The sequence below is a fragment of the Martes martes genome (assembly GCF_963455335.1).
Source record: "Martes martes genome assembly, chromosome: 4".
Taxonomy (NCBI): domain Eukaryota; kingdom Metazoa; phylum Chordata; class Mammalia; order Carnivora; family Mustelidae; genus Martes; species Martes martes.
Genome location: NC_137891.1, coordinates 85,877,440 through 85,897,701, shown reverse-complemented (window position 1 = coordinate 85,897,701; position 20,262 = coordinate 85,877,440). Strand labels below are relative to the sequence as shown.

The 20,262-nt window shown below is 48.9% G+C and overlaps 1 protein-coding gene across 1 annotated transcript; it reads left to right on the top strand.

The window, feature by feature from the left end:
- Positions 1-2,489: 2,489 nt before the first annotated feature.
- On the top strand, positions 2,490-10,031 carry RIIAD1 (regulatory subunit of type II PKA R-subunit domain containing 1). The gene is made up of 5 exons (XM_080802181.1): positions 2,490-2,582; positions 3,080-3,156; positions 7,994-8,040; positions 9,147-9,274; positions 9,911-10,031. The coding sequence occupies exons 1-4, from the start codon at positions 2,499-2,501 to the stop codon at positions 9,215-9,217; spliced, it is 279 nt and encodes a 92-aa protein (XP_080658307.1). The 5' UTR covers positions 2,490-2,498; the 3' UTR covers positions 9,218-9,274; positions 9,911-10,031.
- Positions 10,032-20,262: the final 10,231 nt, after the last annotated feature.

The following is a 20,262-nucleotide window of genomic DNA, read 5'->3' as shown; positions in this document are numbered from 1 at the left end:
ATTCAAAAATGAATTATAATGAACTCCCCTCCCTCCTCCTCCCAGTCAGCAACTGGGGAGACAGCTGCAGGCAGCAAAATGACTCCAACCTTTTGCTTAGTTTGTGGTCCCCAGATGGAAGGTTTCTATCTGAAAGGAGAGGCAGGGTTAAGGGGAGAAGAGGAGGGAGCTTGCTTCAGGGCATCCTTGCTGGGTGACTGTGGGCACATCTCTGCCCAGTGACATAACTCTGGGGGGTTAACCCTAGGACTCAGAGGCCCATTCTGGGAGGTTGCTCTCCAGGAGGAAATGAGGCTTCCAAACCTTACTTTTTCCAAGGTCCTTCCTCTTTCCACCATCCCTAAGCTCCCCCTCCTTCTTATTCTTCTGCACTCAGTGCTAAGCTGCCCTACATAAAAAGATTATTGACTTTATAAAGGGAGAGCTTGACTCCTGATTTTAGATTCTTAGAAAATGGATAATTGGGATATATTTCAGAAAGGGAAAAAGGTAGTGGCAGTATATGTGGGCAGAGTGGCTAGTCCCCAGATACTTGTTGGCCTCACCAAATGAAAGCAGAGTGAAGCCACGTGCTGCAGAAACCATGACACTGTACAAAGAATCTGTTGTTTGATCTTCCTTCCTAAAGTGGCTGCTGTATCAGATGGAGAGGTAAGACAGTGAGGACTGAGGTGCTGTGAGAAAACAAAAGTAAGTAGAAGTAGCCTCTCTTATTTACACATAGTGGTACTTGGACCAAGGGAAGTGCTCAGTCAAGAAAGGCTTGATTGATTCCCAAAGAAGACCACAGACTAGCAAAAGAAGGACATTACTTATTTTATACACAGGGTTGGAAGATGGAGAAAGTTTTACATATTTACGTATGCGTGTGTGTGTGCACGTGTGTGTGTGTGCATGTGTAGATTTCAGTCCAGCCCAGCATTGTTTAATAAAAGGCATGCCATATACATAACTTAAATTACTAGTAGCCACATTAAAAAAGCTAAAGAAATAAGTGAAATTACTTCTAATAATAGATTTTATTTAACTATAGATTCTCAATATTATTCAATGTTTATATGATATGTCCAAAATATTCAACCTGTCATCAGTATAAAGATTATTCATAAGATACTTTGCTTTTTTTAAACTACATGCTCAAAATCCAATGTGTATTTTACACTTAATAACACATCTGACACTTCCAGCAACAACTGAGTGCTCAGTAGCCACAGGTGGCTCGCACTGACCTTACTGGATAGTGTAGCTTAAGAGGTTCCCCCACTAGCTTCTGTGGGGGTGGAGGGGTGGGAAGAAACAGGTCTTGGCCAACAGGAACCATCACCTCTGATTAACCTCTGCTCCTGCCTGAAAAAATCACTGTGACAGATGGCAGCTTATCTACCTCTCTACTAACCCTTTCTCCTAAAAACCAGACAAACAACCGCATTGATTACTAACCTGGATGAGATTCTTGGGAAGAGGCCTGTAGCTCACCACCTCATCTATCTTCCAGGGTTTTTTGTTTTTGTTTTTTTTTCCTGGCTTAGGAACTGTCCACATTTTCACTTCTTCCCTTCACCCTTTGCTGAGAAGGATAGAGGTGGACCACTGAGAGACCTCCTCCAAGGCCAGGGTCGAAATGCTGGCCTAGTTTCTCCTTGGGTGGTTGTCCACAAATCTGAAAGATCAGCCTCCCTTCTGAGGTCTTTTCCCTGTCTCCCAGGAGACCTCTGCTGGGCATGATGTCTGGGGGTGTAGAAACTCAGCACCACGTGTATACACAGACAGGCTCCTGCCCTTTCCAGGCCTATTTGCAGCTCTCTGGCTTTATGTTTCACTTTCCTTTCTTAATTAGATACTAAAAGAACACACCTTGAAGACCAACTGCCTTTCCCCTCCTCGGTTCACTTGGGAGTGGGAGAGATGATTTAGAATTTATGAGGAGCAACCTAATCTACACAAGAAAGTCCGTCCAAGAGGGAAACCTCTGGCAAGATATCCCCCAGGTCCTTTCCGGTATCTTTAGTGTGAGAATGTCCCTTCCATTGCAGCACTCTGTTCACTCCATTCTATGGGATGCTTTCATGTTAAGTGTCTACAGGTCTGAAGGAGGGGTTTGGCTTTGGGGCCGGCTGAAAGGGAACAAGCTTGAATTCTCTCTACTACTAGGTTTCAACAGCTGCCAAAAAAGGGACAGGGTCAGGAACCAGATTCTGGGAGACTCTGCCTTAGGAATCCCTTTTTCAGTTTTGCTCCAGAGCCAAGGAAAAAAAAATTATTTGAGATTGGGTGGGATCAAGAAGAAGGGCTCGTTCCATGTACAGACAAGAGGGGCAATTAGCTCCTCAATCTGGGGAAGGAGATCCCTTGGAGACCCTCCCGAGTTTATTCCTCGGTTTCAGAGTGGCCCCCATATTCCTTCCCCCAGCCCCTCCCCGCGGGCTGGTGAGGGCCGGACTTGTGGGGGGCGGGGCCTCCCCGCCCGCGTGGTCCGTCGCCTTGACGACCTGGCCAAGATGGCGACGCTACAGGGCGGGCTTCTGGGGCCGGACCCCGGGGCGCTGAGCCCCGCGCAACAGGAGCAGCTGCGCAACTTCAAGGTGGGTGCGCCCCGGACTCCCGCCTTCGTCGAAGTGCAGCTCCGCTAGAACAAGGGCTGCAGACCGGGAGGAGGTCAGGGAGGAGGGCGCGGGAGCCTGTTCTCAAATTAACTGGCGGAAGGCTGGGAGAGACCCCCGGCGGAACCCTGGGCTTCTGGGGCTCCGGACGGAGCCTGACCGGCGCCTGAAAGTGCAGAAAGAACAACCACAGGGATCTGGCCAATGAAATGGACCGAAATTACTGCCGGAGACAGTAACTTAGTACAGACAAGAACTTCCGGACGGTGGAGACCCGACCTTAGCTATGGCCCCCGAGCCTGACCGAGCGGGAGGTGTTGGTCTATAATAAAACAGGCGGCTTAAAATTTCAAACATCCCGGGAAAAGACCCAAGTCAGATGCCCACCTAGTTTCCCCAAGGCCTTCCCCAAGGACCGGGACTTGAACCCTGAAATCTGTCTCCTCATGGAGCGTGACCTTTTGCTCTTCTCCCCCTAGATTCAGACTCGGATTGCTAATGAAAAATACCTGAGGACCCACAAAGAAGTAGAGTTGCTCATAAGTGGTTTCTTCAGGTAGGTGGTTTTCCTACCAGCCTTGACAACTAGTGGGAAGTAGTACCAAATCTTGGTTGGGAGAGATGAGTGACTGCTGCCTTTAGGGTCAGAAAGGTAGGAAAAAAATAAAATAAAATAATACATATACATACATATATGTTAAACTAAATAAATCAAAATTATATATATATATATATATATATATAAAATTGAGTTTTTTCTAACTCTGAGATATGTGGCACCTGGTGTGTTCTTGAGTTATCTCTAGGGGTTTTCTAAAGTTATCTCTAAATTCTCAAAAATATTAATAGTCATTTTAGCTGGAAGGATAAATATATATCTTCTGACACTTGGAAGAGGTAATTTGGCATTGAGAAACTCAGCGGGCAGCCACTGGGTGTAGAACACTATTTCTCCATCAGAGGAGCTTAACAAGATCACTAGAACTAAAAAAAAAATTCAGATGTCTGGCCCTTTTCTCCCTGAGAGCCTTGTTGTGGAAAGACCCGTGGTTGGAAGCTATTCCCCTGTACGTCTTGGGGAAGAGACTATTTTCCACCATATTCTGGAGCATGTTTTTCTTTCCCCTACATTGCCCTTCAGCATGGCATTTGTTTGGGTGGAAAATTCTTCTAATGGGATGAAGGGCAAAGAACTGTCAAAAAAAAAAAAAAAGTCTTGGTGCAACAACAGATGAAAACAATAGAGCTGTCTCAAATACTGTTTGGCTACAGACAAATAGGCAAGGTTTAAATAATAATAATGGCTTCCATTTCCAGGCACTGTGTTGGTTTCCTACGTTAGCCTTTATCACACTGAATTGGAATCTCATTGTCTGTCTTCTGTTTCTGTCCCTGGACCAAAACCCCAAGTTGGGGCAGCCATGTTTGCGTCTCCCGTACCTGCACACTGGATGCCATCTTGGTACTTGTGCTGACCCTCCCAGCGACTGCAAAACATAGGTTATCATTACTTCCATTCTGCAGCTGGAGAGGTGAAGTACCTTCCCCAAGATGCAGAACCAGGATCCAAACTGCTGTGTTGGGTTGAAAGCTCACAGGAGCTGGGGAGCCAGAGGTGCGGCTCTTCTTTGTCTTCTTAAAAGTCGACCTGGAGCGGTGTCTTTTTTTCCAGGCTCTTTCGTCTTTCCTGAATCTCACTGTTCTTCATATCCTAATCATTTTTCCAGTGGCAGCAGAGTTTCACAGACCAGATAGGGGATGGAGAAAGGGAAAAGGAGAAACTTCTCTGTGAAGCTTGGTTTTATTTGACCCAGAGGTAAGACTTAAGGCAAAGATAGTTTAGGGGTCTTTAGTCAGTGTCAGTCATGGGAATCAGGCCATCATTTCCTGCACTTTTTCTTCTAAAGGGAAATGAAGGTTGGCCTCATTCCTATCCTGGGGACCTTGCAGTCCCAAGTTAGGAATGATTCCAGCAGGGAGGTTGGAGATACAGATGTTAAAAGCCTGAGTTAGGGGCACCTGGGTGGCTCAGTGGTTTAAGCCTTTGCCTTCGGCTTAGGTCATGATCTCAGGGTCCTGGGATCGAGCCCCGCATCGGGCTCTCTGCTCAGCAGGAGCCTGCTTCCCCCTCTCTCTGTCTGCCTCTCTGCCTAGCTCTGATTTCTCTCTGTCAAATAAATAAAATTTAAAAAAAAAAAAAAGCCTGAGTTAAATCGCCATTTGCGTTGTTAACAAACACAAGGAATGGTGGTGGTGGTGGGAGATGGTGGTGAATGAAGAGGGTGATGTTTTTTAGTTATAAGTCAGGGATGGACCAGCTTCTCCGTCCAGGAAGTTTCCAGGAGGAACTGGGTATCTGTGCCCAGCTCATGCCAGAACAGCCCCTTCCCTTCCTCACCATCCCCACCTCCCAAACCGGGTAGGCCACCTGGCTCTTCCCTTTGCTGTCCCTGAAGCTACCTACAGGAAATGCTCCTGGCTCCTTTTAGGCCTTTCTCTTTCTGAGGTGGAGGTGGGAGGGAGAGAAGAAGTGTTTAAAGTTTGGAGGTTTGCTTTTGTTGTTTGTGGTCTTACTATTACTACCTTTGGAGGATACTGGCATGAACCAGAATCAGCCCCTCATCTGTACTGGATACTTCAGATGGTCTTCCCCTTGAGAAAAGAGGAAGGGAGAAAAGGGAACAGAATCCTGGGTGGCGTACCTGCTCTCCCGTCTTCTGCAGGTCTCTGCTCTAGACTCACTCCAACCCACGAGAAGCTCCAAAGTGTTTTTGTTGGGAAGCGAGCTCCCCACTTGGGTTTTCCAGATCATGATGACTTATAGTGATGCAGTCACCGCTTTCCAGGGCGTACTTGTACATACAGTGTATGGAACTCTTAATACCTTGAGTTTTGGACCTGAAGAACAGACAGAAGACGGATCTAACTTATTTTAGGCACCCGGAGATCTAGGATTTTAGGCTGGAGATAGGATAGCAAAGTGTGAAACTGTAGAAAGGCTTTATTAGATATTTTTGTAAGTAGCCAGGCAGATGAATCTCCCCCAAATTTAGCACTGGTTATGTCATTCCTTGGCTGGAAAAATCTGCAGTGGCTCCACAACATTGCCCCCTACCCCCAACTTTTTTTTAACATTCTATTGAAGTATAACGAAAAGTGGCATATTCCTAAACTGGGTGAGCTTTCACAGGATGAGAATACACATGGTAGTGGGATCCAGACCAAGAAATAGAACCTGACTGGCATCTCAGACCTGCTGAGACCCTTCCAAGCACTTCCCCCAAAAACGTAGCCAGTATCCTGACTTCTTTTTATTTGACAGAGAGAGAGAGAGAGAGAGAGATCACAAGTAGGTAGAGAGGCAGGCAGAGAGAGAGAGAGAGAGAGAGAGAGAGGGAAGCAGACTTCCCTGCTGAGCAGAGAGCCCGATGATGTTGATGATGCGGGGCTCCATCCTAGGACCCTGAGATCATGACCTGAGCCGAAGGCAGAGGCTCAACCCACTGAGCCACCCAGGCACCCCAGTACCTTGACTTCTCGTAGCACAGATTTGTTGTGCCTTTTTGTACTTTATGTAAGTGGAATTCTACAGTACGTGCTCTGTTGTGTCTGACTTGTGTGTTGCTCAACTGTCTCATAGATCCCCCATTCTCACTGCTGCGTATGTTCTGCTGTGTGACTAGTCTGAGCTGTACGCACCCATTCCCCTTGTCTTTTCAACTGAGTATAACTGTCTCCCCCTGGCCTTCCAGGCTCTCCATAATAGGGCCCCTTTGCTCCCAACTACTCTCTGTGCCTGCCCGCCGTCCCCGCCAGATGGAACCTCTGATCATTCCACTGACCTCCCCACTGATGCCGTGGGGAGCACTGACACTTCTGGATCCTGGGGATACAAAGGTGGGGACTTCTGTTCCTACTCTTTTTTTTTTCTTTTCTTTTCTTTTCTTTTTTTTTTTTTTAAAGATTTTATTTATTTATTTGACAGAGAGAAATAGCCAGAGATGGAACACAAGCAAGGGGAGTGGAAGAGGGAGAAGCAAGCTTCCTGCCAAGCAGGGAGCCCAGTATGGGGCTCGATCCTAGGACCCGGGGATCATGACCTGAGCCAAAGGCAGACGCCTAACGATTGAGCCACCCAGGCACCCCTCCAGTTCCTTCTCTTGAGGAGTTCACCATCTAGAGGATATGGACTTTTTCCTTTCATTTCTGGGACTTTACTCTTGCTGCTTCTCTGGGTCTGGGATGCCCTTGTCCTGTCATCTGAAATCCCGAGTGCACCACAAGGGGTGCCAGGTGCTCTGTGAAGCTTCCTAGGGCCCTGTTCTCTGTAACCTTTCTCGCTGTCCACAGCACACTATTAACACCCTCTTATAGCCCTTCCTGCAGGGTGCTTGGCCTTTCGGACATTTGGGAACTTACCCGTTCTCTTTTACTTGACTCATTTCTTTGAGGTGGTGCTGTATTTTCTCTTTTTTAAAAAAAGCAATCCCTCATATCTAGTATAGTTACTTACACAAAATTTGTGCTCAGTAATTATCAGATGGAATTCAAGGAGAAGGGAAGCCAAGTCCTTACAGCTTGGGAGGCAGGGGCTTTGTGGGCAGGCAAGGCCTTCTTCCAGGGGGCAGGGTGGCCATGGCCAGGAGGATGTGTTGTAGAGAGCACGCCTTGGAACCACCAGACCCCAGCTCTCTGCCCTTTGTTTCCTTGCTCTGTGAACTTGGCCAAATGATTAACCCTTTGAAAGACTGATTTCTTCATATGTAAAATGCAGCATGGCCATTGCTGTTTCGCAGGGCTGTTGTAAAGTGAGATAAGATTTGTGAACATTCTTTATGAGCCATAAAGCTCTATGTGAGATAAGGCATGTTCCCGCCCAGCGGCCCCAGTGCTGAGGCCTTGTTATTGTTGCTTGGAGACCCGCTGTCCATCCTCTCCACTTTGATTGCATCGCTGCCCGCCCCATAACTCCTGTGGGTACTCACTGTTAAATGTAGTCACCAGGCTGTGGGGTTGCATATATGCCCCACCACACACAAGCCCCTCAAGGACTAGGCAGCATGTCCTTCACCTCCACCACCTGTGCCTGGCTTGGGATCTGGTTCTGTGAAAATGTTTGATGAATGAATGACAAGCTTCACCTGGCTGGGGCACAGCTGTCTTGTGAGCTGAGCTTAGTGCCATTTAGAATTTCTGCTTCTTGCCTCAGAACCTGATTGGAAGGAAAATCACAAATGGAAGGGTCTTTGTCAGGAGTCCTCTGGCTTATTGACTCCCAGACGGGTGTGTCACGGGTCACTCTGCTCCCTGAAATGTGGGACCTGCCGCCAGGCTGAGCGCAGTCTGCCTTCAAGCCTGCTTTATTCCTACCCTTATCTCTTCATGTCTTCCAGAGAAATGTTTTTGAAAAGACCAGACAACATACAAGAATTTTCTGCAGGTGAGTAAGGCAATGTCTGTTTTAGTTGTTTGAGAAACCAGCCCGAGGAGTATTATTGCAAATTTAGACTTGGACAAGCCCATGATTCTCCCTACAGAGTTTGGGGGTACTTCTTCACTTGATGTGGCCCTGGGGAGCTCTTTTCAGAAGGCTCTTTCCACCATTGTCATTTCCTCCAAATGAGGACAGATAAGAAATGAGGCAGAGCTTCCTTATGGTGAGGATTAAGGATTTTGAGATTCCCAAAGGAGCAGAGGGGCAGCTCTTCTCCCTGGGACTCCTGAAGTGGGGTTCCCCACTCTGGCCGCACATTAGAATCACCTGGGGAGCTTTTAAGAAATGCTGAAGCCTGGGCCCACCCCCAGAGGTTGGTATTTAATTAGCCCAGGGTGAGGGGGGGCAGCCCCACGGTTGTAGAGGTCCCCAGGTGATCTTAATGGGTTCCACTGTCCCAACTGGCTTAAGGTCACCGGTATTTAGAGGGAAGGGCTGGGTGGGAGGCTTTCTTGGGGCCTGTTAGCCCAGGGAGCTGGTGATGGGCGCACACCGTTTCTAACTGAATCTGGTGCGTCTTTGCAGCTCCAGCAGATGCTGCCTCTGATTCACATTATGCCGGGTGTATAAAAACCATCCTCTGTCGTCATCATGTGAGAGCCTGGCTCTCCTCTGAGAGGATATTCTCAGAGAGGAGAGGGCGTGAGAGCTCAGAGATGAGCTGGCAAGCTGAGCTGAGACGAGAATAACGCTTGGCATTTATTTGGGCCCCAGGATGGGCCGGGAGCAGCAAACCCAGAGATCCCTCAGCCCTCTGATGGCTCCCTGTGCGTCAGCAAGCTGATGAGCTGCCTGGTGGTGTGGCCGGGCCCAGAGCCATCCTGTGTCAGCCCCTCCTGGGAAGCCGGGAGCTGGCAGGCTCAGCACTACTCAGGGCGGGGATGGCGACCACGGGATCTGCTGTGACTTCTGTTACTTGTTGGAAAGCAGGGCCGCCAGGAACAGGCCTGCTGAGGCTGAGCCAGCCTTGCTTTTGAGCCGAGTGAGCGGTCTCCCTCCCTGCCTTCTCCCCTTGGGTTTAGATAATTTCTTCTTTTCGATTCTCATCCCAGACTATTTCACGGATCCAAGACTTCCCAACAAGATTCACATGCAGCTAATTAAGGAGAAGAAAGCGGCTTAATTAGCCGAATCAGGATGCTCAGCTGTTGAGAGAGACCAGGAGGAATCCAGCCTCAGGGTGGGTGTTAACCTCGCTTACAGACAGAGGCTGCTTTGCTCTTGTCAAAATAAAGTCCAGGCTTCTTGGCCCGGGGTGTGAAGGAAACCAGAGGGAGAAGCGGCAGAGAAGTTTCATGCAAAAGTGTTTCGTTTTCTTGACACTATTTTGGGGAATTAGAGGCTGTGAAGAGCGGCCCGGGGTTTGTCTGGCATGTCCATGGCAGGAAGAGACATCTGTCTTCTGAGCCTGGTGGAATGGAGTCGGAGAGTGGAAGCGGAACCGTGTGGGAGTGAGGAGTGAGGAGTGGCAGGGAGATGGGGGTGGGACCCACTGGTATCCAGACCCCACTGTCAGACTGTGGAATATTGGAATAGCGAGCACTCTCGCAGATGGCCTTTTCCTTCTGTCGCTGGTGCGCTGAGCAGAGGGGGTTCCCGTTGCTTCTGGAAGGGGTGGGAACAGTTTCCTTCGCAGCACCTTGGACGAGGGACTTTCCTGTTCCATGTCCTTTTCAAACCAGGCTCTGCCCAGGAGGGTCGTCTCCCATTTTTCAGGCAGGATGATTTCTGAAAGAATTTTGCAGGTTGGGATTTTTTCTTACGAGGTGGGAAGAAGCCACGTTCCTGGTGTCACCGCACCGTTTGTATTTTGCAGGGTCACCCGGAAACAAGGGAGCCCTGTTGCCATCAGAGTGGAGTCCCAAGCTGCCTTGGGCCATATCTGCTGTTGCAAAGGCTTTTAAAGATATTCATTAAAAACAGACCTTTCTAGTCTCTCTGCTGTGTTTCACTCAGAGGAGGAAGCCATCCAGTAGGGAGGGCTGCTGCGCCCCTCCTTGGACCTGCTGGGCAGCAGGGCTGTCTCTCCATCTGCCGCAGCCTGTGGGCCTCCACTAGGGCAGCAGGCTGCTCCCACGTGTGCCTCACACTGTGTTCTCCCTGCCCCTCCAGGCCACTTGCTCCCAGAGCCGAGGCTGGAGGAGAGAACAGGGGTGGGGACTCCGTGAGGCCCACAGCTGATTGGGGTGGCCCTGAAGCCGAGTCCACGCTTTAGCACGGTGTCCCTCCCACCCCCGTCTTCCCTTCCATTTACCGTATGGCGTGTACAAGCAGTGGTTTAACTTTTCTACCAGCGATAATAGCAATGGGGCTGGAGGGACCACAAGAAAATGAGACTGAACAAAGAAAACCCATTTGGGGTCCTGCATCTTGTGAATTATAAATCTAACGGGTGACTCAGAGGTGGTGGACTTTGTTCTTGAGGATTTTTACCAACAAGCTGCCCATCCATTGTTTGCAGCTAACAGGCAGGGGAGGGGGCCAGTTGGCCTTTGACATCCTTTCCATGCCTGGAAGTCACGGATGTCTTCCGTGCTTGTGCCCTACCTTTCTGTGTGAAGGACCTCTCACCTGGGTGTCTCCGGTCCACGTCACCAAGACAACGGAGGCACAGCCCAAAGCAGGGGCTGTGCTTTCTCTCTCTGCCGCTTGTCTCTGTCCATCTTGTCTCCAGCTACCAGCCCCTCCGTGGCGGAAGGGCCACAGAGCCGGGCATCGAGAGGACTAGTAAAGCGATGCCTAATAAGCTATGCAGCAGGAACCTGAAGAGTTATTTCAAGTGCTTTCAGAGTCACACTTCAGCAGCTATGGCTCTGGCAGTGAGCTACCCCTGCTTAGAAAATCAGGACGAAGCCGTCAGTGGAAAACCCATGTGTAGTAAGGACCTCTGATGTGAAGTGTTAAATTAGACTCTCTTGAAAACTTTCCCAGGAAGGGAGGCCTGCGTCAAGGTGGGGAGAGGGCAGTGTTTTCCAGATGCTCGTGTGCATGATGTGATACCGCAGGAGGACAGTGGTTCATTCTTGGAAGGTTTCCTGGCAGAAATAAGAAATGCATTTCGATTAGAATATATTTCAAAGCCAAGGAAAGCTTGCATTTAGCACGTGGTCCTAGAGCATCTTCTTTGTTCGACATCACGCACTGGGGCCAGAGGGTCAGATGCGGAGGTCATCCTGCCACGAGCTGCTTGATGGTCTGGGAGGAGATGTGCACCTTTCTCCCCAAGTGTGAACTGTCCGGATAGCTCACCTTGTAGATGGAAAGCACCATCAGAACAGGGACCAAATCTAAAAACCGGGCTTGTGTCTGGCATGTAGTAAGTGCTCAGTAAGCATCTGTGGAGGGAATGAATGCTTGTGTAATGGAGCGAGTGATCATGTTGCATCAGCCGCTACAAAGACTATAAAGTCACAGAGCTGTGATGGGTGTAGGTACATCTAGAGGAGGAGGAAGAAAGGATACTGGCTCTACCTGCAGGAGTGAGGGCGGCCCCCGAGAAACTGGCATGGGATGGGTGGGAAAGGGTTTGCCAAGTGGATGTGGAGGGTGGCATGGGGGGCCAGGGTACTGCAGGTTCTCCACTTTGCTGAGCAGGGGGGCTGGTAGCAGACCCTGCATGTCACCTGCTCATCCTTCTTACCCCTTTCTTCCCTGCTGACCATACACCAGCTTTGCTGAGGGCAGCAGTGGGCTCAGCCCCAAGTGGTAGATGGTATTTATCCTAAGCCAAGCATGGCAACCACATTCCCTGATTTCCCAGCCTGCCTTGCAGCAAGGGGCAACGCGGGTCAAACTACACTGCGGGTTTCTAGGAAAGCTTGGAACCTTCAGTGGAACCTTCCCTTTTCCCACCTTTCTTCCTGTTTTGAGCCTGAAAGTGAGGTCTAGAGCTGAGTGGCAGTAGTAAGGCCATGAAGGGACAAGTAGGGTGGCTGAGCCAGTCCTCCAGAGTGGCAGGGAGCAAAGATCAAAAGACTGAGGGCCTGGTGGCATCTTTGAGCACTTGAACAACCCAGCAAACGCCTGCCTTCAGACTTCCTGACAAGTGAGAAAAATACATCTCTCATTTGTTTTGAAAGCACATCAGAGTTTAATCGTGACCCACCACTTACCAGTTGTGCAGCCTTGGCAAAGCTGCTTAACTTTCTTGAGGTCAGGTTTCTCAGTCTAGAAACCAAGACATGTAATTAGCAGCTCTTGGGGCTGCTGGGTTAGGAATAAAGAAGGGACAGTGCCTGGCATGTGGGCAGTGTTCATAGGAGGGTCTAACTGGAGGTGAGAACGATGCAGGGATGAGAGACCCGACAGGAGGAAGATGGACCTGTCACAAGGAGCATCACACATGAGACCCAAGAGGCTAATCTTCACCATCTGGGCAACAGAGAACCAGCAAAAACTTTTAAGCCAAGAAGAGTTCATGAAGAGATTTAGAAAGTGCCAGAGTGTGGAAGACAAACTAGAGGAAGCTCGGACTAGATGTGGAATGACCTGTGGCCCCAACCCACACCATCTCTCCCGGCCCCTCTGCAAGGCCCCTCCACAATCCCGTCTTAGCAGGCCTGAGCCCAGGCCTGCCCACTGTCAGTGGAGAGTCCACTGCACCTGGGAACAGAAAACCCAGTTTATGGTGGCTGACGCAAATAGAGGGTTGTTTTTCCCACCCAATAGAGTGTCTGGCTATAGGCAAGATTCAGGGGTTCAGTGGTGAACACAAGGACCCAGACCAGGCTTCCATCCCTTCCACTCAGCCGGCTGTAGCCTGTGGCCCCACTATTGCAAGGGGCTGCTTCTGTTCTCCAGTGGGGAGAAGGCGGCAGAGCTGCACCAGCCGAGTCTGTCCCTTTTTGTCAGGAAAGCCAAGTCTCCCCGAATGTTCTCTCCACCTGCATCTCACAGGACAGACTTGGGGTCCACCCAAGTGCTCCGGGGATGGGGAAAAGGAACATTTAACTCTAGCTTCTAGAGAAGGTGGTGTCCAGAGAAGAGTGGGAATTGCTGTTGGGTTAGCCCCAAAGCAGTGTCCGTGCTCACCAGTTCCTTCTGCCTGCCCCTGCCTGTCCCTGCCTGTCCCTGCCATTCCCCCCAAAGAATGACCTTTTAAGAAACCTAAACCAGAGGGGTGCTTGGGTGGCTTGGTCGGTTGTGTCCAACTCTGGGTTTTGGCTCAGTTCGTGATCTTACGGGTCCTGGGATGGGCTGTATCTGTGTTGGGCTCCACCCTTGGCCGGGAGTCTGCTAGAAGATTCTCTCCTTCCCCCCCCCCCCCCCGCAATTGGTGTGCCCCCTCTTGCTCTCTCCAGTAAATAAATCTTAAAAAAAAAGAAAAAGAGAAAGGAAGGAAGGAACCTAAATCAGAGTATGTCACTCTCCTGCCAAAAACCCTTCCATGGTCTTCCAGGCACTTAAATCCAGATGGCTTTCTAGGGGCCTCGGAGCTTTGCAAGACCCCCTCCATCTCTCAGACGTTTTCTGCCCCCTGCCTCCCACCTGCCTGTGTTCCAGACACACAGGTCTTTTCTTCCTTCCTCAGACATGCCAGCGGAGTTCGGAGGTCCGGAGTTAGGGTCTTTGAACTCTGCCTGCATTGTTCTTCCCCAGGTCTTGACAGGGCTAGGGGGCCCAGCTGGTATGCTCTGGTCTGAAAGGAAACCTCTTGCTAAGGGAGCAGGACTTTCTTTTCTCAAATGGCAAGTCTGTAGTGTCAGTTTAGGGCCTGCCTCTGCGGTTTCTTCCTTTTCCCTCGTGGTCGAAGGCTGAGCAGGAAGGGACTGTACCAGCGATACTTGTCTTTCTTTTCTGGAAAGCAGGTCTTCCCCCAGTAAACCCCTCTACCTCTGCCAACTCCCACTAACACCTCATTGGCCAGACCTGTGTGCATGGCCGCCTTTAAGGGAGGCTGGGAAGATAAGTATTTAGCCAGCCAACAGTGCCGTAGAGAGCTTCTTGTCACTTTCTCGGAGTCCTCTTCTCGAGTTCCAGACATTTTTAATATATTTTTTAATAATTTTATTTTATTTATTTGACAGACCAAGATCACAAGTAGGCAGAGAGTCAGGCAGAGAGAGAGAGAGGGAGGAGGAAGCTGGCTCCCTGCCGAGCAGAGAGCCCGATGCGGGGCTCGATCCCAGGACCCTGGGATCATGACCTGAGCCAAAGGCAGAGGCTTAACCCACTGAGCCACCTAGGCGCCCCATTTTTAATATTTAACTTAAACACCCACGCCCCGCCTCTGCCATCTTCTCTTATATCATTCTGCCTTTCACAATACCTGTCGCTGTCTGATGTGATCTTGTTTGCTTGTTTTCCTGTGACTGTCTGCATCTGGACTCTGAGCTGTGGCGAGAGCTGGCTTGGTCAGCCATGTTGGTCACTGGTGGCCTGGCACCCACAGATGCCCAGAGTGCCCTTGCTGAGTGAAGGCTGAGCCATGGTGCCTGGGCCCAGTCTGTGCAGGGGCATGGGGACAGGAGATGGAGTCTCATATTTAGGAGGAGAGCAGGCAGGATTGTGGTTTGAATGGGGGAGAGTTATAATGACTTTGAGGTTTCTTGCAGGGGCAAAGGGAGACATACATGATGGGATCATTCACTAACACAGAAGTGATAGATTTAGACCCAAAGGTGTCTGCTGGGTTTGTAAGTGGGGTGTGGGTGAAATTAGCATGAATCACTGCAGTGGGGTCGATGGGAGTTGGACTGAGTGGACTTCTTAGTCGTCGTGAGATGGGGATGCAGTATGGATACACACGTCTTTCTAGGAGCATGGTCGTGTAAGGAGATGGAGGAAGGGCAGTAGTTAGAAGGGGGAGTTGGGTCACTCATGGGCTTTTGGAAGGGGAGCTGCTTGAGCAGGCAGGGATCTGGCATTTTTCATCTCTTGAGATCTGTTTTACTTTCAGGCTAAAAATGGTAGAAGCTTCTTTAAAATGTTGCAGAGATAGGACCTGATATTGGAGGTAATGGGGACTAACAGGCTGGCCTAACTATGCCTCCGTGTGACCTAGAGTGACCTGTGTCAGCTGCTCCTTCTCCTCACAGTTGGGGCAGTGGCTCTCGGGGGCCCGCAGTAAGGATCGCCCCAGTCTTGTAGCACAGGGTGGCGAGGAAGAAGGGCAGCATTTAGAAAGTGAGGTGCTCTCCTAGCCAGACAGGCCTCTACTGCCCTCTCCTGGGCATGGCTGCAGAGCTGAAGCCGCCCCAGGAGACTGCCTGTTCAGGCCAGAGTGAAACCATCAGCAGGGGAAGAGAAACAGGGCTTAGGAATGGGGAAGGAGTCACAGATTCACAGATTCTTGTAGAAGGAAGTTGCTTCAGAAGTTACAACATCCAGTGCCTTGTCTCTGGCAGTCCTGCTCCATGAGCTCACTAGATGTTTCCTTCTTTAAAGTGAGGGAAAAAGGAAACCTTGCAAGGTTGATTCATTCATTCACTTACTTGCCCATTCATGTATTCAACAGATATTATTAGACATTATGTACCCACAATGCAAAGTTTTGGGAATAAGATTCTCTTTCCTCAAGAAACTCACTGCCTAGTGACTGAAGACAGGTACATAGATAATTACAATACAGTTTCAAAGGTGAAGTAAGAGAAACATACAAGGTATGATGGGCATGCAAAGGAGATGGCCAGGCAATGTCTCCCAACGTGGGAGCAGAATGCTGACGAATGGATTGGGAGTGTGGGCCCCTGTCTGATACCATGTCTCCCCATTGTCAGCTCTGAGGGGCGATTATCATTTCCTCCAAGGAAAGTTCTTCCTGAACTCTTCCCTCAGTTTTATCTCTGTGTTTGATACAGTCTGTTAGGGCCTTGTTTTCACAGCTATAAAAAGAGGAGTATGTTACTGGATGTTACATTTGAGCATCATTGACATGACCGAACTCTATGAATGCTGACATTTGATGAGTTAAAACATCTCCCCGGGAGCAGGTTGGCAGGTGCATATGGCCATCCTTCGGAAAATTCAGCTTTAGTCCAGAGGAACCAAATGTACCTTGTGTACAGTTGCCTCACCCTAAATGCTTGCTGAAAAACAAATTCTCAGCATTCTTAAACCATCCGTGTTGGTCCCTTGGGTGGCTGAGTTTCTTCATCTCTACAGGGCGATAACACGTCCCCTGTGGATTTTGTTGTGAGGCTTGGCATTGCACAGCCCGACATCCGTACCCATGTCTGGCCCGTGGTAGGCCGCTGTAGATAGCAGCTACTATTTCGGTGAAGTAGTAGAACTCAGTGCATCATTTCCCCAGAGCCAGGAGCAGTTCCTGAGGAGAGGTCACAGGTGTGGGCACCCTGGTGAGAAGAGGGAGTAAGCGAAAATGAAATGCAAGTTGACATGTTGGAGTGTAGAACTGAAGACTTAGAACTTTCTCAAGAAAGCTTTTTCAGGGTGCAACCCAGTGCTTCACTAGTCACACTTCTTCTTCTTCTTCTTCTTCTTCTTCTTCTTCTTCTTTTTTTAAGATTTTATTTATTTGACAGAGCAAGGACAAAAAAGGGGAGAAGCAAAGGGAAAGGGAGGAACAGACTCCCCGCTGAGCAAGGAGCCCGATGTAGGACTCAATTCTGGAATCAATTCTGGGATCATGACCTGAGCTGAAGGTAGATGCTTAACTGACTGAGCCACCCAGGTGCCCCACAGTCATACTTTTGACCCCGTCTCTCACAGGCCCCATGTGGACTGGAATCTGAGGTCCTTCAGAAGCAGGACTTTACAAAGTACCCTATTCTTTGGTCATCAGGGCGGAGAAGTGGCAGCACAGATTCCTTAGAGAATTTCAGTGATGAGAGACTCTGGTGGCTGGGAGAACAAAGTGGCAGGAGTTGCCTGATAGTTGTAGGTTTGATTCATTGTCCAATTAACAAGTACCTGGAAACAAAACTGGATGGGAAGAGGCTCAGTTGATTACTATATTTCATTTCCACACTTTATGATTAGAGAAAAGAAAACCAGATGCTAAAGAGGATTGAACCGTAGAATTTCTCCAAGTGGAAATTGCCTTAGATCTTAGTGATAGATGAAGAAACTTGCCCACAGATGACAGAGTGGTCGAGGGGCTGGCACTCTCCTGATTTCCAATCTAATGTGATTCTAGTATTTCATGCTAGAAAAAAAATACCTAGAATTACTAAGTTTGGAGAGCAAAATGTGGCTAGGTGACAGTTCAGGAACATGGAAGTATTATACCTCTGGGTAGTTAACCTAGCCTTCTAAATGTAGCTGAGGATGAGTCATGATCCTAGAGTCCTGGGATCGAGTCCCACATCGGGCTCCCTGCTCTGCAGGGAGCCTGCTTCTTCCTCTCCCTCTGCCTCTGCCCCTGCTTGTGCTCTCTCTTTCTGTCAAATAAATACAATCTTTAAAAAAAAAATCTAAATGTAGCTGAGGACGAAATTGAGTCATTCATTTAGCTAACATGTGAATGCCTGCTATATCTCACTCAGGGTCATTTCCAGCTCCATGAGTTTCATGAATTCACTGTTCTGTACTTCGTCTTGAACAAGATGCTATGGGAACATCTACTGAGTGTAAGGAAAGGTAGTCCTCCCTTTGGGGCAGGCAAGCTGCCCAGTGCGTTCTTGCTCACATGTATTCAATAGGTCATAGCAGTGTTTGGAATATGCCACTTTCTCATTTTTTCCCCTCAGCCGATGACCCTTCCAGTAGTAAAACAACAGACTGTGAGACCTGCCTACACCGAACCACAAAGGAGAGGAGTTGTCTATAGCTGTCCTAGGCATTGCATTCCTCATACTTAAAGGAAAGGTGCTGTAGTGGGTGCCATGGTGTGCCATCCAAACACCCCTCTCTAAGACTAAAGCACCCCTGTGCTCTCTCTCCTGCCTGCACTGCTGGGAATGTTGGTGGCTAACAGGTCTCAGCTGAGACCCCTCTAGGGTCCTCCACTGAAAAATCATCAAAGTTCATGCCCGTTCCTGAGGATCAGTGTGGGAATACAGAGGTCTGATTCCATTGCCTCTGTGGGGGACAACCCTGAAGGGTCCTCTGTCCATGTTGTGGCTTCTTGCTCTCAAGATGTGTTGGTCCTGACATACACCTTCCTAAACCTTTACCCAGATTTCCATCTCAATGAATGTTTCCCAGGGAACTCCACCTGGCAAGAATTGGTGCCAAGACTACTGAGGAAAGCAGGTTCTAAATTGAGATTTTATTTTATTTATATATTTATTTGAGGTGGTTGACATCTTTATTGCTTTGGAGTTGGAGGGCGGGGAGCAGGTGCTCAGGAGCTCTTGGTGGGGCAGTCACATCCTCTTCATCACCACAGGCTTCTGGCAGCCATGTGCGGATCTGGGTGGCACTTGTTCTCGTGATCCTGTGTCTGATGGGGCTGAGGGGGGCCCTGGGGCGATCTTGATGGTGGCCCCTATGTAGGAGGTGGTGGCTTCTCTGGCCAGATCTGGGATCTTGGCTTCCTGACCACTGCTCTACCTTTGCTGTAGGCTGTGGGTGCCATGCCCACAGTCTGGTGGTGGATCAGCCTGTTGTAGTGGGAGAAGTTTCGAGACTTCAGGTTACTGGGCTCCGTGGTGTTTCTCTTTTCTGTCTTCTGCACCACCATCCACTGCAGACTCACTGCCGCAGCCGCTGGAGGCAGCAAGACTGAACTGGAATTTTAAAGCTGAATCACCTGTTGGTCAGCTGGCGGTGAGGGACCCCATCACTGGGGGTAGGTGGAGCTCATATGGCCCTGGCACGCTGACTCAGTGCAATTGTTTAAACCCTCACTGGCTGTGAAGTAGAATGGGATCCTGGGGGAAGGGAATCCCTTGGTGGGGGAAATACATCAGGTTTGAGAAGTCACAAAGACAATGGAATTGGAGGCTCTCTGCCTGGGAGAAAGACAATGAAAGGTGAGGGTAATTAATCACCAACTAAGGGCCATTGGTAAAGCCTGAGGCCCTCCTTGGCAGCTTAAGGAGAGACTTGTCTCTTGCATCTATAGGACCCAAAAACCTCAGAAGGACCCGGATTTACTTGTAAGGGTGGGAGAACTCCGGTGAGGTTTGAGTTCTTAAATCTGGCAGGTCTGTTGGGAAGGAGTGAGGCCCTGGGTTGATGCTTTAAAAAATGTTGAATCCTGCATTCTCTTGCATCCCTTGGGACTGCAGGAGTACCCACTGCTTCCTGTTAAAGGCCGTGCCTCACCAGCCGGGTGCCCCCTTAGGAAGACGGCCTGGAGGCCCCAGTGGGACTGGCCAGCATATACTGGCTGGAGATGGTTGGAGATGTGTCAGGCTGCATTCTGAGGGTGTTGCACCAAGGAGGGTGGAACGTAAGGGTGAGCAGATGGATACGGAAGCCCCTTCCCATGATACAGGACTTAATATTCTGACAAGTGCCCCGAGAGATACTGTTAATAATCTGATGGGATGGCTCTTAATCACTTGGAGGAAGCCACGGCCCACATTAAGTGAAGCAGAAATAACTGTTTCTTCATAAATCTTGAAATTTTTCCATTTAAAAAAAGTTTTATAGTTTTAGTTTATTTTTAGGTCCATGGCCATTCTGAGTTAATTTTGGTATGAGGTGTTAGATGTAGGTTAAGTTTCATTTTGTGCTTACGGCTGTCCAATTGCTCTAGCATTTGTTGAAAAGGCTATCTTTCCTCCATCGAATTGCTTTGGGAACTGTCCAAAAAAAAAAAAAAATTGGGGCATATTTATGAGTCTGTTCCTGAGCTCTGTATCCTGTTCTACTAATCTATGTGTCTATCCCTCCACCTATAGGTATACACAGCATTGATTATTTTAACTGTATAATCTAAAAATTGGGTAGACTGATTTCTCACACTTTTTTCAAAATTCTTTAAGCCTGTCCCTTTGCCTTCCACATAAATTTTATGACAGTCTTGTAAATGTTTACAAAAAGCTTGGGATTTTGATAGTAATTACATTAAACCTGCATGTCTACTTGGGAAGAAAGTAACATCTTTACTATGTTGAGTCTTTTGATCCATGAATACCGTATGTCGCTCCATTTATTTAGATCTTTGATTTTTTTCATCAATGTGTAATTTTCAGCATGTAAATCTTGTGTTTTATTAGTTATACCTATGTATTTTTGAGCAACTTTAAAGAGTATTGTATTTTTGGGACGCCTGGGTGGCTCAGTTGGTTAAGCAGCTGCCTTCGGCTCAGGTCA

What these genes read in the sequence shown, in the direction of transcription:
- RIIAD1 (XM_080802181.1), top strand. Translation starts at nt 2,499, where the DNA reads ATGGCGACGCTACAGGGCGGGCTTCTGGGGCCGGACCCCGGGGCGCTG. An exon ending in CTCATAAGTGGTTTCTTCAG is followed by an intron (nt 3,157 to 7,993) that starts GTAGGTGGTTTT and finishes CATGTCTTCCAG; the next exon opens with AGAAATGTTTTTGAAAAGAC. An exon ending in CATACAAGAATTTTCTGCAG is followed by an intron (nt 8,041 to 9,146) that starts GTGAGTAAGGCA and finishes TTCTCATCCCAG; the next exon opens with ACTATTTCACGGATCCAAGA.